The sequence below is a fragment of the Lipophrys pholis genome, assembly GCF_963383615.2.
Source record: "Lipophrys pholis genome assembly, chromosome: 12".
Taxonomy (NCBI): Eukaryota; Metazoa; Chordata; class Actinopteri; order Blenniiformes; family Blenniidae; genus Lipophrys; species Lipophrys pholis.
In genome coordinates, this window is record NC_137641.1 from 22097995 (window position 1) to 22116947 (window position 18953).

Here is an 18953-nt window from a genome sequence, read left to right on the forward strand (position 1 = left end):
CTATCTATCTATCTATCTATCTATCTATCTATCTATCTATCTATCTATCTATCTATCTATCTATCTATCTATCTATCTATCTATCTATCTATCTATCTTTACATGTTTTATATAATATTGTGTATAGAATATGGACTTTCTGAGTTGGTTGCAGCAGTATTTCACTGCTGTACCTGTGCAATCATGAATGTATCTGTAAAATATGGATTATATTTCTAGTATATATTATCACATGTAATAGGACAAGTTCCAATGAGATTCAGATCTACTTTGCAGTATAGTAAATGGACCCTCCTGACTATCGGTGTTATTTTACGGACGGTCGCTCGGGGGGAGCAAAGATTGAGACGCTATTTGCGCGTCGCGCAGAAATGCGCACGCGCGCGCATTTAGGAGTCCAAAGTAATGTGTAAACTTTGTTCACTTCAGTTAATATTTAACATTTCACTCACACGAAACGCTGACTTCTTTTGTGTATGTGTGTGTTTGGTAAAATGTTTCCCCTCCTATAATAACTTTCATTTTAATGACTTGGAGAAAAAAGTTAAGATGAATATTTAATACCGAGGGTTTATTAACGCGACTCGCCAGGAGTCCAGACGAGGTTGGAGGTAAACTGCGTGTCTGAGAGTCACACAGGCTCCGGATGAGTGGGAGGGTCTGTGTGTGTGTGTGTGTGTGTGTGTGAGAGCCTCCACTTCACTGGAGCTGTGGCTGTGAGAGGATAATCATTACAACGTGGAGTATATATCGACAGGAGCCAGGTGATGAGATGCGACTAAAACACTCCAGGAGTCCTCTTCTGCTCACCGTCACCTGCATGTACTTCTCGGGGGGTTTGCTGTGGTCCTATCAAGAAGAGGATGCCACTGACGGGTAATTCTAACATTGGCAGCTGGGCGCAGACGTGAGACAAAAGTGCTTACTCCACTTTAAAACTGGTTTCTTGCAGTGAGAAGTGCTCCGAAAATAATGTTTCCACCACGAAGTATCCCTGCGTGAAGTCGACGGGAGAGGTGGCCACGTGTTACAGGTAAACCTGATTCATCCTTCACAGATGCTGTTATAATGTTAGTAGCGTCCTGAGATTGAAAATGACAGGCATTTGTATAGTCTGTGCCTGAAGGGGGGGCTCCACATGGATTATTCACAGCAAAACTTCAGCTTTAATATAACTTTCAGTGAGATGAGAAAGTAATTTTGAATGGTGGAGGCAGGGCACATATAAATCTAAAATTAACCACAGGTAGTAATAAGTATAACAAAACTCAAAGAGCCATCAAATATAGTTGTACTTGCAACTATATAGGGATTCAGATTAATAACTTCTTGATTTTTGGAAATACTGGAAGTCATTCCAACTTTCTACTTAATAAAACAAATTGTCTGTCTGAGACTGAGAAATGTCCGGAAACAGTCCAAAGTGGATTTTCTTCTTCATCATTCATTGTCAATTAAATGGATCATAGCGAATCTGAATGGCCACAAGCCCACATATTTCCCAGCTCCATGCTGATACTGGCTTTAATTATGACAGTTCACAGACACTGGACTGTGTGTGTCCACCTCACAGCAAAAACTCCTGTCAGAGGCTACAGATTAAGTTGTTAGCACCTAATCTGTCTTCATTATAGAGCAGCTTTACTGGCATATTAGTGAATCAAGTGTAAGACTGCAGACTGTATTTTTGTCAATCTTGCTAATAAGTGATTATGAAAATGACTGGTTGTTTACAGACAAACTTCAACACGTAGAAGAACAGATAGTTGTTCTCTAAGACTTGTGAGGGTGTACATGTGTATGAAGCAGAGCGCTTATCTAAAGAGCCTTCAAACAACAGTTGGGTGAACTTTATATCCATTTCTCTTTGGTGTATATAAGCACATGAATGAGGAATGCATTTCTGAATGTGCTCCATCTTTCACTGGCCACTCTTTATGGACATCACATTTAAATTATACATTTTCCTCTTCAGATCTCATAAGATTGTGTCTTGTTGTTGCATCTTTTACATTTTGTATTTCTGTGTCTGTTGTGTATGAAATGTATTGACAACCACATAAAATGAATGCATGGTAATTTTGGAGTGTGTAGGAATTAGTAGTTTAGAAGATATGTCTTCATCAGGACTCTACAATTTTCTATACTTGCATTAACATGTTACAGTCACAATGGCTGTCCCATCCAAGCTCATTCTGGACGACAATGCATGTAGTCTGTAGTTATACGTTCAAAATTTTTACATTGTGATCCACACATCTGAAAAATACTGAAACCCCCTGATGCCAAACTATGGTGTGTTCTATATTCAGATTTCAAGAGACATTGGGATTTCAGTAAATGGTGTGGATGTCCCGTAGCTGTAGAAACAAAACCAGGCAACATATTTATGGAATTGATTTCAAACAGTTTGTCAGAGATCTTGATTTAAAGCCAATCTATTTCCGTGAGTCCTTGTAGGAAAAAAATGTTGAGAATGGAAAGAAAGGAAACATAGTGGGACATCTCCTGAGAAGTCTTCCAAATGGACATGCTGAGAGGTTTGGGTTTTACATCACTTGACAAACTGCTGGCCCAGGTTCAAACACAGTGACATCCTGTTTGATGTTCAAATCTCAAACACACTCTTAACATAATGATGTTGGTTTATGGTTATCGGCTGGAGCCACAGTTGTTTCCCTCAGTGTTTATTTAAAGAAGAATAACTGTTTCTGCTAAGAGCCTGGATAATGTGTCCCGGGTGCATCTCAGTTCACCTGCACAGTGTGAGCCGACGACGCCCCGTCAGCCCCGAATAAATAGTGAAGAAGTTTTATCCTTATTCCAAAATATCAAAATTATGAAGCCATATTTGATGAGAGGAAGTTTTCGCGCTGCACGTTTATCCCAATATGCAGCGTTCATACTGGCGCTATTAAGTCTTGGCATGACGGAGATGTTGTTCAAGAGGAACCGAGCATGATTTGAAGTGGCAGGATTCAGATCAGCCAAATAAAATATAGACGTATGGCATTCATTAAGCACTCCGTGGATTATCCAAACATTTCAAAGTGGCAATAAATACTTTTCAAACACTTTTCTAACGACTATTTGCGTCAAAGTTGTTAGATGGGCATCAGTCTACATACCAGCGAGGTCTGGTAGTGCTAATAATTAGCTCTTAGCAAATACTGTATGTCTAAATTATTCCTTCGCTTTACATTGATGCAATCAATGCAATTGTTTCTTCATTTGTCAGGTTTTAATATGCGGTTATTTCCCGTGTGCACGGCACACTCGCGGCTATGGCATGCTACTGTGTTGAGAGTAACACTTGTCCTGGGAGCGTTTATCATGTTGAGAAAACAGCGGCAGAGTCGACACCAGAGACCCTGAGAGCATATGTCACCCTCCAGGAGAGGCACCGGGGCCTCAGCCGATACAGCTTACATCTGTCTCAATGTCAGCGCAGACAATCGCCTCTCAATTTTTCATTAAAGACCTCATGTAGCAGCAGGATTGTGCACTTTCTAAATGTTGACTTATGTTTGCTGCTTTGCACATGTTATGTTTTCATATGCTTGGCTCTTATTAGATGGGAAAAAAAAAACTTAAATCATAAATGCCTGCAATTGCAACATAAATGCTTTGCTAAAGGCAAGAAAAGGGTTTGATTGAGAAGATAAGCTGCGAGCACTTTGTCCCAATTTGGCAAGATCCTCAGTGGTCATGGTTGTTCTGGTTCTGTCGGGATTTTTTAATTTTTTTTTCCAGATCATTTTATAATGAGTACTGCAGTCTACGGCTTATCTTTATAAAGATTTTTGTTCTTGTTTCAGTTGGATATCTTTTCCTGTTTTTTTAGTTTGCATGCTGAGCTTTGCTGGCCTTGCTTTTTTTTTTTTTCCTTGTAGTGTATTTTTCCAAAACCTCAGCTCCTGCTGCTGAAAACATAAACCCATCACCTTCTGCACCGAGACATTTCTCTCTCTTGTGGCTCGTGTCACAAAAGCAGGATTACTGAGTTTGCTGGACGAGCGCACTGAATGTAACCCAGAAGAGCTTCCTATTTGAGTCACTGTTGCAGATTTTGGAGCATTCACAGGTCTTACTAAGCACTTCTACAGCTAACTTGATAATCCCGCTTTGTGACACAGGCCCCCTGGGGAAAATATACCCGAGAGTATAGCTGAATCTCTGAGCTTTTGTGTACAAATCTAGAATCCACAACTAATTCTTTTTTAACGTATTTTAAAAAAAAAACAACTTTTTCTTTATATTTATTGATGTTAATATGATTTTTACTGGACACATTTTGTAGGCATTTCTGAGATTAGAGACAATCCAGGAGCGCAGCCAGGTCCAACCCATCATCGATGAATAATGTGTGTTTCTAACTTTTCTTAGGTGACAAGAAGGTATATATAACAGTGATTACATTGGCTTGATTTATTATGTGCTCGATGTTGGCTTTACCTACACGGCAGAGCAAAAGCTGTCCTGGACAAGAAGCAGAGCTCAGGCAGAGGGAGTCTTTCCGCTGTGCAGAAACAGCCGCACATAATTGATGTGTGGCATGTGTAATTGTTGCTTTGTTATTTTTTTCCCAAATTATACTAGTGGTACTAAGCATTTTGTTGTGCCCCCTCACCCCTCCTGTCTGCGTTGGACTCCACCACACTGGAATTTAGGGGAAAATGTGGTCTACGCCACACCAACTCTGAGGATTCTATTTCCCTAACCGTCCTTAAAAGATGTGATGGCCATGACCCACACAGTTGGCTGAACTACTTGCATTTTGTCAATATCCCCATCACTTCATTTCTACAGGTATGTTCTAGATTTTTTATCTTCGAAGTATTTCCCTTAAGTATCATTTTACCTCTTTCATATATGTTTAATGAATCAAGTCGGGGAGGAAATTTGTCACAAAGAATCAGTTGGATTTTTCCATTGAGTGCAAACTCGTAATTGATTTATATTGTGATTTCCAGTCAGACTCGAACGCAGCAGGGGCACCGCTCGGTTCCAGGGAAGTGATCAATTCACTCTTAATATTCAGCTTGGCGACAGGACCTGAAGTCTCTCTTGTTTCCTCTTCTTTCAAACCTGTTTTTCACATCACATTTAAATGTATTCTGCACTTTGGAATAATCCTCTCAGTTGGACTCTTGTGCCACATCCAGATTCAAACAGCTTTCAACACAAGAAACACACACGGGGCTTCTTTTGTTGCCATGTTGTCGTCTCTCCGTAGCTCCATAAAAAAAATGCTGTGGCACATCATAAAGACTTCAGCCTTTTGATGATGTTGTGCTTTTTTGGGTGACTGTGTTAACTGATGCTGCTGTAAATGTCCTGAATTGAATAATTGTATGATCCAGGATTTATGGACTACACATGTAAAACATCTTTTTTGGAAAGCCTCATATAACACAACAAGCTGGAAGTAGACCAGGCATGGGCATGCATCCACTCCAGCAAACCTCTTATGTAATAGGTCAGATTCAGTTAAACAGATGGCATACTTACATTTTATTTGATTTTCACTTCTTGTCAGGTTGCAGGTCAAAGTGCACAATATTCAGCGTGAAGACATTAAACGCTTCTGATGAATAACTGAAACAAGAAACCAATTGAAAAACTGAAAAGGGCAAAGAATAATATTAGGCTATGTGAACTGATTGCTGTCAGGCTCAGACATGCTCTCTTTATCTTTTTTATTACTTACAAACCCATTTAACAAATACCTGGTGTTTGCGACTGGATGTGCAACAGAGCACAAGTCAATAGGCTGATCAATATACTTGTCAGCTCTTGTCTGCTTCTTTAAAAGGAAAAAAACAAGCCACCACAACTCTTGCCAAAAAAATGTGGAGGGTAATACTGAAACACTGGCTGGTGTCGTATGTTTTATCACCTGCCCCATGGGCATATTGACAAACCACAAAAATAATATTTGTTTAAAAAATTGTAAATGAATTTCAGGAATGGTGCCAGTATGACGCAGTGGTTACCAAACTATGTGTTCGAGTCTAAAATAGGCCATGAATTGATTTTCTTTAGGTCAACAGATGGTTGAGAAAAATTTATCTGACTTTAGTCAATTTCTTTTCCAAACTGAAACATAATTAAAGAAAACAGTAGCGAAAAACGGCCTCAGTGTGATGTGTGAGACGTTGAGCAATGCAACTGTAAAACCAGTGTTTGTTTTCCTTTTGTAGCCACAGGATTAAACACTTAATTGCACCCTTCTCTAACTTGACTCATAAGTAGTAAAACGTATATTTAATTTGGATTTCTTGATTTTAGTCGTGAACTGAAAAAAGTTTGAAAATACCTGAAACAAAGTCATGGCATATGGGATATGTTTTGTAAGGAGAGACTAAAATGACTTCAAGCTGTTTCTCAATAGACCGTTAGGTGAGACAGCGTTTACTGGAATTAACCCCAGTAGACACACGGTGAGACAAATAAAGCTGCTGAAAATCAGGCCGATCAAAAACGGCTGCAAAGATTTTCTGTACCTGGCACCGTTTTCAGGCATCGCGGTGCCAAAAAAAAAAAGAAGGAAAGGTTAAAAAGGGGGTGAATTTGTTTTAATATTAGCCCCACTCTTAAATCAACTGCTTTGCAAAAAGCATGAGCGTATGGCTGTGGTCAAATATATCCCATAATCATAAACCAAAGGCCCTGAAATGATGCACGGTGTCCTGTCAAAAAAGGACATCAGCATCTGCTTTCTCTCAATACTTAGAAAGCGGATATGGAGCCTGTTAAGTGATTGCAGTAATACAGAGAACTCAAGGACTGGGGGAGCTGACATGAACATTTGGTTTTGCTCCTCAGTGACAGCTCCCACACAGCCCAACATTAAAAGGATGTGAAGGCCCAGAGGAGGTCAGCTGCCATGTTAAGCTAATGATCCTCGTCTGTCTGATCCCAATCCCGCCGTGGGTCAGGTTGTAGTAGACATAGAGCTGTCTGGTGAAATAGTAACAATAAATATTTGTTTCTTTGTTCAATTTATTCACCATTTTTGCAGTTGGTTTCATGCCTGTTGTCAATTTTACTGCTGATATTGACCAGGAGCAGAGTCCTTCTAATGTTATCACTCTCTGAGGGGACAATTCAGGCAAACAGATCAATGTGAAGAAACAGAAGAAAAGAAAATACCTCAGCTGAAGAAAATGATTAATCATTTCATTCAAACAAAGAAACATTTTTAAAAAATTATTTTCCAACATGATAGATCTGGCATATTAAGGTTATTTTATCTATGATTTGTGTTCTTCCTGCCAAAAACTACATTCAGTTAGACTCTAAAACAACAAGTATGGTTTCTTTTTTCTAACCTGTTTTTTTGGGGTTTTTTTCCCTTCAGCTGGGCAGATAACAACATAAATAAATGGCCGTTTGAGGTTTGTTAATTTCATGGCTCATGAAATCATCACTGTGTATTATAGGATGTGTGAAAGCCCTATAAAAACCCACCACATCGCCACCGAGTTCAATTTCTCGGCTGTAGTTTCATCCAGGACAATCAAATACATCTGGCACTCTGACGTCAAGAAAATAGCCGTTTCATTTCGTATGAAATGGCCTCTTCTGTTGACTCTTAGCAGCAGTAATGACTATCCTCCAGGTCCTGATTGAAGAAGAAAGCTCCATCCTTTTGCTGTCGGTTCACCTCAAAGCAATATTTGCTGTATTTTAGTGCCCATCTATACCATAACACGTCGGCCAGTTGCATCCGCTTTGTCCCCAATCATTGCTGTATTTCCTCATGAAGGTATAAACATAATTTTCCTTAAAGAGTTTTAATTGACAATAATATTTAAACTCTCCTTTGGAAATAATTAAATTGTGCCTTTACCAACTCCAATGCCAAATATGCTCGACCCACACTCTGAAACCCAGTGAGGAAAGATCGTAACAATCAGGGTGTTTTTGTTCCATTTGATCGTACAGTAACTTTTGTTCATGTGCTCCTGGGCTTGTCCCACTTCAGGAACCACTCAAGTGCAGGTGGGACTGAGTTTGCACCTGCATGTGCACCTCTAAGCTTCTGGACCTCTGAATATATCCTGATTCAGAAAATGCTTACCAGAAAAAAATTTTTTATATTGTTGCTGCTTTGCTGTACCTCAGTGATTGTTAGTAAACCTATATAAATACACTAATGAAACAAGAAGTTGATGTACAAAGTTGCGGAAATCAAAAGATGACAGGCAGTTATGCATCTTGGCTTGAAAATATCTGATGTTTTACTGACAAAAAAATGTTGTGAAGTAGCTCCGGAGGAATTTTACTGTAGAAACAAGCACATAAAGCTTCAGAACATCTGTGTTTCTTCCTTGAGGTAGTTTACAGAGGAAGTATAATTTTTGTGAATAATTTGATTTATAACTCTCTTCTTCTTCTTTTTTTTGACCGTACAATCAGTTAGCACTTTAATTTATATTCCTGTTTCAAAGAGATGTTATTATTATGCTGATGCTTACAAATCATTGCACATGAATGTGTGTCACATTTATGGTGTCACACTTTGCACTGTATTTTTGAATAATATTGTCATTGAGGATGAGCCAAACAGCCTTCAGTAATCTCTCCGGGGCTTGTCCTGTCTATTATTAACATTTTAAGTGTACAGGTGGAAGTTCTCCATGTTTCTGGAAAGAAGAAGCTGTTTTTTTTAAGTTTCAGCATTTATTACAATGTTTGGGTTATAACCGTATGATGGCATCAAAAATCTTACCATGTTATTATGCTTGATTTGTTTTTTCACCTGTTGTACAATTATCATTAGACTGCGGTGTAGTGGGTAGCACACTCGCCTCATAACAAGAATGTCCTCAGTTTGAGTTGTCGGCTTCAGGCCTTTTTATGATCCACTTGCACGTTCTCCATGTGCATTTGTGGGTTTTAACTGGATTTCTACCGCCAGCCAAAAACATACTGTCTTTCGTCCCTTCACCCACAGTCCATAACTGTGACACTAAATTGAACAAAACAGTATTGAAGATGGATTGGTGGATGACACTCATTACCATTCTGTGAAATTTGAGTTTTCGGGCCCACAGTTGTTGTGTTGAGGATAATTGAAGACCTCAAAACTTTAAAGGGTGTGTAAATAAACTGCACTTTGTTGCACTAATATTTAATAGTATTTGTATTAAGGGGGGGGAAAAAAAGACCAAAATCACACATTTTTTATAAAGTGTACCTTTAACAAAAACCTTTAAATAAGGTATATTTCTTGCTGGATTTCTGTACCACAGGTCTGCAACCTTCATGACCAAAACACCCATTTTTGCTCCCTTGACTGAGGAAAATGTGTCTGGAGCAGCAAAACATGTTCAGCATTTGAGATAAACATAATACAGTTCATAATGTTACGTGTCGTTTATCTTTATAGCCTATCAAACCTGTAGTTTATGTAGCCTCGGTGTAGCTTGCCTTTTTGAACCACAAAACAACCGGACATTTTATTCTTGTTTTTAGATCTTTCCACAGTAGATTTCATGTGATTTACCCAGGGCTTTGGGTTGAAAAGTCAATATTAATGAAAGAACGGTGACATAGTAGGATGTGATGTAGAGACATTCAGATGGTTGGTGTAAGAATCAAGAAGGCAGGAGATTAAAGAAGATCTGCCGTCTTTTCACATCATTTATACAAGTCAAATTCATCATTCATCAGACAAACTGAAGGGAATAAACGATGATATGTCAAAGCTAAAGGTCAAAGTACAAAACAGGAAGAAATGCATTATTAACACAAAACAACATGTTCCTGATAAAATGTTAATAGTTGTTTTTCTTTATGACAACACGTCAACTGGTTTTGCCTTTCAGTGTGAATGGTGCGTCCCGATCTCCTTGCTCAGCATTGAGGTGGATACAGTCAGAGTTCTCATGTCAAGAACCGGGGAGGACGTGTTTGTGTTAAGGAACATTCTTCACTGACAGACACCAGCAAACATCGCTTCTCCCTTTTCGTGATGGTGCATACTGTTTTATAATGACTGTCCTTCACTGGAAATATAACTGTGCATGATATGAAACATGTAAACACTGAAGTTGCCTCTCATCTTTCTTTGAATAATTAGAAACTTTTTTGTTTTCCAAATGTTCAATCAGACTTACATAAAATAATTCGGGCTCATTGCACACGGAGGCATTCGATTGGATTCATCTCATATATTTTCCATCTGTTCCCATTTAAATAAGTCTGAAAAACAAGAGTGGGGGGCGTCATGTCTTTATTGGATTGAACAACACATTAAGAGTTCAAAAGCTTAAAAATATGGCCTGACTAAGTTGTTTACTGTTGTTTGGATGATTTTGACCTTCACCTAAGAGTACAAGCACGTCAACAACATACACTTGGTTGTCAGGCAGTAAAATAAAGCATATGAAGGATGTGCTGCAATTTCAAGTAGACGCCATCCATCTGTCACGTTGTTAATCCTTCATACAGCACTCAATGAAATACTTGGAATGTTTCTACCACTTGGATGTTGTTCAATCAGACATTTTTCAGTGACAGCTTTAAAATGATTGTAAACGTATAAATATTTGACTGGATTTTTGTTGTAAGTTACAGTCAGTCATTTGCAAAACAAATGTCACAATTATCACAAATTAAAGTAATCATGGACGTCCAACACAGATAAAAAAATGTTATTAAAGTTTTTAGTCAGGCATGCTGTCGCTGTCATCAGGTTGTTATTGTGGAGCGACGTATAGGTAATCCTTTATGGTGGCTTGCCAGACAAAGGGTTAAAGTCATGTGCTATCTGAAGTCATGCTGGGTATCTACTTGATTACACCCGATTATAACCTTGTTTTATCAATACGTATAACAGGGATAAAAGAAGTGGCACCGTTTTCCACCAGTTGCAGATTTCTGTAATTACTCTCTAAATGGTAATAACTCCAAGCAACGATTTGTAGAGAATCTCTTTTTCCTCCTTTAAGACACATCAACAAGTTTTTTTTTTCTTCTTTTTGGTGGAGAGTGGGTTGTTTTAAAAAGCCCACTCTTGCTTCTTTTGGCTGAGGCTCATCCACCCATCTGCTTCTTTCCGTGGAGAGCTGTGGTGTGGCCGCGCGTCGGTCATGCTGTGGTTTTTGCAATAGTTAAGGGATGTGGTGATAAGTGCACTGCAGGCTGTGGTTTTTCTGCCTCCGTGCCTCTGCTTGGTGTATCCAGGACTCATCCATTTAGCATGTTATTTTACATTTACCCGGCAAGAATAACATACTTTTACGATAACAGACCTTTGCATAAAGACAATATTTGTCCACCCGTTTAGAGTAAAACAAGGACTCCTTGACAAGTTAATCAGCTAATTGAAAGCGATTGTGTGAGTGTTTCAACTGGGTGTCCTTTTTTATTCAGAGGTAATTGTTATTCTTCACTGGGCCACTTGAAGCTTTAATTTATTCTCCCATTAGTGGAAATAATAAGCTTCTAATTTATCAGTCCTGAAGGACAACAGCGAGCCAGACGAGGTGTTCGGCTGCACCAGCGAACACGCATTCCCACACCAGCCATTTTAAATTGTAAACAGCTGTAGCATTCGATGTCGGTAACACATGTAGCATGAGGGGGTTTGTGTTCGGTGGTTTTCAGTTGCACAGATGTTTCTCCTTCCATCGAGAATTTGGCCACTGAATTTCAATATTCGGGAGTCAGTTATAATTCAGTTTAACAATATTTCACCACCAGTACCACCGTCAGTGTGTGAGTCCACCTGTTATTTCCACATTTTACCGTGGTTCTCCTGTCACATGGTGCCAGTCTTGCTCTTGACCTCACCCTCTCCCCTGAATTCAGGAAGGTATGTTTTATTTGTTAGGAAACTTGCACATTAACAAGCGCTGCGTCAAATTAGAATGTGCACTCGCCAGTTTTGACTAATCCCCGGTAGAGTCCCTGGGTGGAATATAAAATTTCACTACAACATTAAAATAACACAACAAACCCCAAAGCCTCCAATGAAGTAACACACGTCAAATACCACACATCTCAGCTACCTTCCGCACTGCATGTCACCAGAATGTATGAAACAGCTGAAACCAGTGTAAGAGACTGTTTACTTCACCATTACATTTCTACATGATGACTATTATATACCTCATTTGCATACATTTATTCATTACTTTGCAGAGGTTTAATGTTTTCCCAGCATGCTTTATTCTTTGTCATTTTTATTTTTTTGGACAAGAAATCCTCTTTAACCTATCCCTGCAGGCTTGAACACCATATGTTTCTTCATAAATATCCAGGAAGTCCAGCTTTCAGCCAAACATGATCTGAGACAAAGTGAGTTTAGTGTTACTAGGGTTAGTTTCACTCTCAATGTGTGAGAGTTAAAAAAAAAAAAAATGCAGTCTCCAAGTCAAGTAGCTATGAATGGGAGATAAATTTCATGCTCTCCTGAGGTAAAAATAGTTCAGTAGAAGAGGGGATACACAGAGCAGAGAGGGAAGTATAACTCCTAATAACTCAAATTGCACCGATTGTACAGAACTTGCAGTTTTTGAACATCTGTTCCTTACTTGTCTAGACTTTTCACTTTTCTAGCTTTAAGATTCAGCTTTTTTTCCATTGCAACATATTTAGCTGCTTACGTGATAAATGTGTTTACGTGATCGAATACTTTTCCAAAGTCAAGACTGACTTCATGCTGCATGCGTGTGTATTTTGTGAAATGAGGACAGCGTGAGACTCGACCCTGGTGAAAAGGGACTTTTTAAACATGGAAATTGTGGCACAAAGCATCAGGAGCAACAAGGCTGAGAGTGAACAAGAAACAGTGATAGTTCATCAGTCTTCGATAGAGCTTTCCCCAGCTAATGATCGCGTGGCGCCGCAGCCAATCTCAACAGACTATGAGTGAAGGCGAGGTTCGTTCTGGAGAGGTCACAGTCCATCACGCCTACTGGCAATTTCAAGTCACCGGTTAACCTAAATACCTGTGTCAAGGAGATATGCAATCTACACACATTTCTGTACTTTTTCCCTAAACCTAATAAGACTTTTTTACGTCCTCACTGGTTTTGTATTTCCTGGTGAGATGAGGAACTAACGACAAAAGAAAAGATAAAACGTAAGAGTAGGTACAAGCAAATAATGGAAAAGCTGCAATTCTGTATATTTTCAGCTTAAAGGTTAACGCCACATACGAGCATATTCACTGTATTTAATCGTGATTTTAGCAGACGTCGTGTTCAACATGTGACACCAGAAATCTGAAACAAATCGGACTGTAGACGTTTTTGGATAAGTTTGGGTAAAATGTTGGATTCAGAATTTCTATTTGTCCAAAGATATGCAGCAACACCAGTGAAAGACGTTTCAGTTCAAACACTGACATAATACTAATCACTGCTTGAAAGGAAGGTTTAAAAAAACCAAGGTTGAAAGCTGATGATTTGAATTCAGTCCAGATTTATAATCTAAACTCACGTGACAAAAAGGATCCGAAGCATAAATGTCACAGTTCCATTCTTCATCCTCGAAGCATCAGTCCCCGCTCCTACACCTTTCCAGCACTTCATTTATTTCTCCCAAGTGAGACTCCTGATAAGGCAGCTCCTCAGTAAATGAACTGTATTGATTTCTCCCTCATGCCCCGACGTGAAGCCCCATTGTATCGCCTGAATGAATGAAAGGAATGATTGAGAGCTCTTCTTTCAATTTAGAGTCATTTTTCCAACCTATTTCTATATATTTCTTGTTAAATCTTCGGGACGAGTTAGTGACTCAGTGGGCTGCCTTTCACTGCTTAGCAGTGAGGAACATCTGCTTTTCACATCAGGGTATTTTTGGGTATTCTCAGCCTCACTTTTCTACCGCGGGATGAAAGATATTCCCTTTTAACAGCAAATAATCTGTCATAAACTACTGTTGGTTTTAGTTCACCTTTCAGGACAACTGTTCTTCTGAGACCAGTTTTCTTAAAACACATTTTCCATCCTATTCTTTCTCCTTTTTTTTGCATAATTTACATAGTGTGGCTATTTGAATGGCAGTGTTTATTTTCAGCAGATATTTCCACACTGTTAATGTAATGAGCTGTTAAATCTCTGAGTAATGACAAAAGGATTGAAACTACTAATAATCCCTTGAAGATCCTTTGAGCGTTTCTCTTAAATGGAGGTGCGTGTTTTCACAGTGAGCCACAGTGTTCGAAAGGGGGATTGGTAATATGTGGGCTGTGTCCGCTGGACTGGCTTTAGTTGGAAACACGTGCAGATGATGGTTTACTGTAACAGGCCACGGACAGCTGTGCTCTGTACAATTTCCTGAGGTGTCAGAATTGGAAATTTCTCCCACAGTGTGCACTTGTCCTCAGCTTTACAACCACAAGAGTCTATATGAACGAAAACATGAGCCTCTTCGATTTGTTTCATTATAGTGAGGTATATTTTATTTAATACTTTCTAAGATGCGATCACAGTCAGTTCTGATTTGCTTGAGATGGAGACCATCAGAGGCTTTCACTTCTTCTGCTGTTGCCTACTAGTTACCGAGTGAAGCTCAGAGCTTTGCTGCCATAAATCCTATTGAAAAAACAGTTTTGTTGGATTATGTTGCAGATGCCAGCACAGCAGGAGAGCTCCTCATAAGTAGTATTGCTACTGACAGCAGATAGACTGCAGAGCAAATATGGAGAGAAGCCTTTATTTTTAGTCATGAAAGAAGGAGCCATTGTTCAGTTGCCATTTTATTTCCACTGCAATATATAATCTGTCAAGGCATATTCCAAGTTTAAATACTTTTATTCTCCTACTCTCCGATTAGAGGCCTGAAAACAGACTGATATGTGTCCCTCACTGACAGGGTCACTGGGCTCTCTCTCTCTCTCTCTCTCTCTCTCTCTCTCTCTCTCTCTCTCTCGCTCTCTTTCTCTCCGTTGACCAAGAACATTATTGCCCTTTCTGGCTGCAGGGAGGTGAGGCAGACCCAACAACTGTAGATAATAGGCCACATTTAGGTAAGAAACAGTCACAACTAACTGATCAATAGAGCATTTGCAAAATACTGCCTTACAGTTGGCGCGCCTTCATAGGTTGTGCATGTCACACTACTTCTCTCAGCTCATGTTGCCTCCAATAAATTAGTAAAACATCTGATTTTCCTAGTGTTCTTCTCTTCAGCGCAGCAGGTTTTTCCACTACATCCCTCCATCTTTTGTAATGCTTTACCCAACTCAGTGTCACAGTGCTCTCAAGCCAATCCCAGCTGGCCATGGATGAAGGCAGGATACACTCTGGACATCACAGCACACAGAAAGAGGAGGAATCACACACACTCAGATTCGCACTTCCAAGAAATGTTATCATTACCACTTTCTCTCAAATGGATGTTTCAGGACTGTGCGAGAAAACTGGAGTACTGTGAGAAAACATGCACGGGAACAACATTGCAACTCCACATAGAAAGGCTTATCGGACTCGAACCCGAGACTTGGGGCAAAAGTTGCCTCTCCACAACAAACGTCCTAATTTTTTAAGACACACAGAGCTCTTGCTCAGTATTTTAGATTTGGTGGGGGTTTTTTTTCAGTTTGCTTTTTCCTGCAGGAGCTATAGACATATAGATGATCACTTTATGAGCTGCACAATATTAGTTCACCATTTGATATATGATAATGTAGTTGAGTTATGGCAAGTTTGTTTGTTTGGTTTCGTTTTAGTGTTTTTAATTACATGTCACATATGCATTCGTAGTTCTCATGGGCAGGATTTAAAAAAACGCAGCAGTTTGTTTACTTGGTTCTTTTTGTCATTTCTTTTCTTAATTCCTGTGATTTGTCATGATGAAATGACAAACATGAATGCACGTTGCGTGGACATTTGTGATAGATCATGAAGCCATTATTGCTTTTTTCCTGAGACTTAAGATGAATATAATCTTCACAGATGAAGCTGGTATCAATGTCTCCCACTGAACTCTCAAGCAGGAAGCAAACAAATGTAACTCCTATTGGGATTCACTTTTCATCTAATGCTCTCTAATACGTTCATACACATATCGGTAACATTTTGAGTTGGGAGCACACTTTCCTACTTTTTTCACACTAATCAAGCTATTCTATTGCCATTATGTCACAAGAGAGAGACATAAAATAAAAGGGTTGGAATAAAAAGCTGCGTGCTAAATTAGAGGCATTAAATTGAGCGGTGGAATGGCATCAACTCTAAGCAGACTGTTTGTTTTAAAGGAGGGCCTGAGCGCTGGGCACTGCAGTGTGACTGTCACAGGCCGTGAGCACTGAGTTCAAACAGTCATTAACCAATAGCCTATGTTAATGTTCCATGTTAGTCATCAAATGGGGTCCCATTATTTATCTGACCAGACAAGCATGCAGCTCACAGGGACGAGTCCGTTTTTGATTGCAGGAGTTTGTTGATAATTCTACTAAAAAGATTTATTTTGAGGGGGAAGTGATGTTATACCCTGAAATGACATTTCCTCTTATTTTCCGGCTTCCTTTTTGTATTTTCTTTTACAACACGACCATTCCCAGTAGGATTTATTTCTTAGGCCGTCTATGGAAAGTACAAAAGCAGCATTTCTGGGTGTTGAAAGTTCTTTCGTTTTTAATGCTGTCCCTTCGGATGCTCAACCACTTGGCAGAATTGGGCCATCCATTAAGTGGAATATTCAACTCTCGCTTTAAGCTCTGACAAGTCTGTGTTTAGCAAAATTTAACCTGTGACATAAATACTGTTGCTTGCAGTAGAAAGTCTGCTGAATAGTATTGCATGTGCAGCTCTATTGAGCCTTTTAACCTTATCAAGCTCACAGTTTTGGCTTTATGGATTCCCCTGTGTTGCGTGACTGCTGGATAGGGGGTTATAGATTTTTTTTTCCAACATCCTGTCTAGAACAGTTTCCTAATGTGACGCAAAGTTGTGTGTCTGGTACTCTGTTTTGGAGCTGTTTTCTCCCTCAGTGCCTCAAAAATGAATGATTACAACGTTAAAATTTGTGCTTTTCTAGGGGAATCCTCACAGACAAATTATTGACGGAGCCCTGAGGTGCAAGTAAAGTACGGTGTCGAGCAGGGGTGTCAAACATGTGGCCCACAGAGCAAAACTGGGCCATCTAAGGGTTCATACTGGCCTGCAGGATGAATTTGCAAAGTCTAAAAAATGCCAATAAAACTTTTATTGACCTGGTAAGAGTAGCAGTCACTGAAGCCAGCTCTCTTATTGCCAGATTAAGTAACATTGGCATAATGGGGCAGATTTGTAAAACACAAGCATGTTTAAAGCTGCAGAAATCATGTGACTTGACAAGTGGCATTTTGACAGTTAAAGAGAGGACCAGTCTTCTGTTGCATTTTCATTTGCAAGTAAATGCTTATTTTCTCCCTCAGCATTCGCAAAAGGAATCATCCTCAACACATTTTAATGTTTTTTTAGAAAGAATAATTAAAAACTGGGTTACACTAAACCAAACGAGAACCATTTGGAGTTGAGGCTGTTTGTAGAGGATCTTGCTGTCACTTTGATGGCGTGGCCTGCTCGTGATCAAACTGAGCTGTATGTAGCCCCTGAAATAAAAATAACTTTGACTGTGGTTGAAAATAATCAAAGCTACTGCTTACCAATCATCTCAGCATCAGATATGTCCATTTTTTGTGTGTGTAGTCAAATATGAAGCTCTTGAACAACTGAGTTGTTGTTGGACACTCTAAAATGTCCTTTTACTCTCCTCACTGATTTATTTAATTCTATTGCTACAAACTGTAATGGCGTGCTTCCACCATGCAGCTCACATCAGCTCAGGGAAAAGCATTTTACAACCACATTAAAATTGTATGGCATCGCCACACCATTATCTGTAATTACATAATAATCACTGGTTTTAATGGGACGTATTGCAGCAGACTGAAACAACAGCATCAGAAGTGACAGAGGGATTTTAGTGTATCAATAACTGTGACTGGGAGTCTGCAACAATAGAGAAAATCAAATCTGCAACACTGTGATTCCTTCATTTTCTCTGCACACTATTTTTAGTCCAAGAAATGACCTTTCCAAGAGGACTTTGTCTGTTTGTGTTTTATCCCCCGCCTGAATTTTTGGGTATTCTGGTGTTCAGAGGATGAACTCTGTGCTTTTTTTTTTTAAATGTGTTCCTATAAAATCATTTTCCTCGGGGATTGCTTTGTGGATACGGCCACAGCAGGAGTACCTGTCCCTCTTAATATTCCATAGTTGTGTCTAGCTAATGTATTCCTTATTATACTTTTTATGTGTGCTTTACAGACGTAGGCCACATTTTGACAAGCTGGACTTTATCATTTCCAAATGACATAATGTGAATCACCAGAAGAAATGTCCAAACCAGGGGTCTTTTCAAACCGCAGTCGACCATAGTCCATTTGTTTATATTACACCACGGTGACCTTGAGGCTGCGCAGGGAGTCTGAGGTTTTTATCTGTGTCTGCGTTAGCGTGGCTGAGGTTGTCTGCATTTGTTCTTGAGTGCAGCACTCAAACAGGGGAAAGAAACGACCATGACAATACGAATGGGAGGCAACGCTCTTTGTTTAATCTGAAGTTTTACTTCCCCATTGTCAAAGCAAATGGTTTGGATTTGGACTGATTTAGTTGCTATGACAGTTTCAATCTGCCGTAGGGGGTATGTTTGATATGAGCAGGTTTCACTTGTCTGTTTTACTTACTGAGGACACACAACAATCCCAAACACTAGACATAACAAAGCACAACAAAGTATGTCACAGCCTCACAAAGTGGGCAAACTAGGATTATTGAATTACTCATATGAACTCCAATGTATCTCATATCTCTGGAAACTAAAGAACAATTGATTAAAAAATGAATAAGATGAATTATGCAATTTTTTATTTCTAAAAACTTTAAAAAAAACAAATCAATGAAACTATACTTTTAGGCTTTTTAATGAAGAGGAATTCAATTACA

General features: G+C 39.2%; 1 protein-coding gene across 2 annotated transcripts in view; it reads left to right on the forward strand.

Moving 5' to 3' along the window:
- Positions 1-462: 462 nt before the first annotated feature.
- Positions 463-18953, forward strand: part of ccbe1 (collagen and calcium binding EGF domains 1) — a 42859-nt gene continuing 24368 nt past the window's right edge. The window contains exons 1-2 of one of the 2 annotated variants that reach the window (XM_080476407.1): positions 463-876; positions 953-1033. In XM_080476407.1, the coding sequence (XP_080332533.1) occupies positions 773-876; positions 953-1033 (185 nt within the window). In that variant the 5' untranslated portion in view covers positions 463-772. The remainder of the gene's footprint in view (positions 877-952; positions 1034-18953) is intronic. The other variant, XM_080476408.1, reaches the window with a different exon arrangement.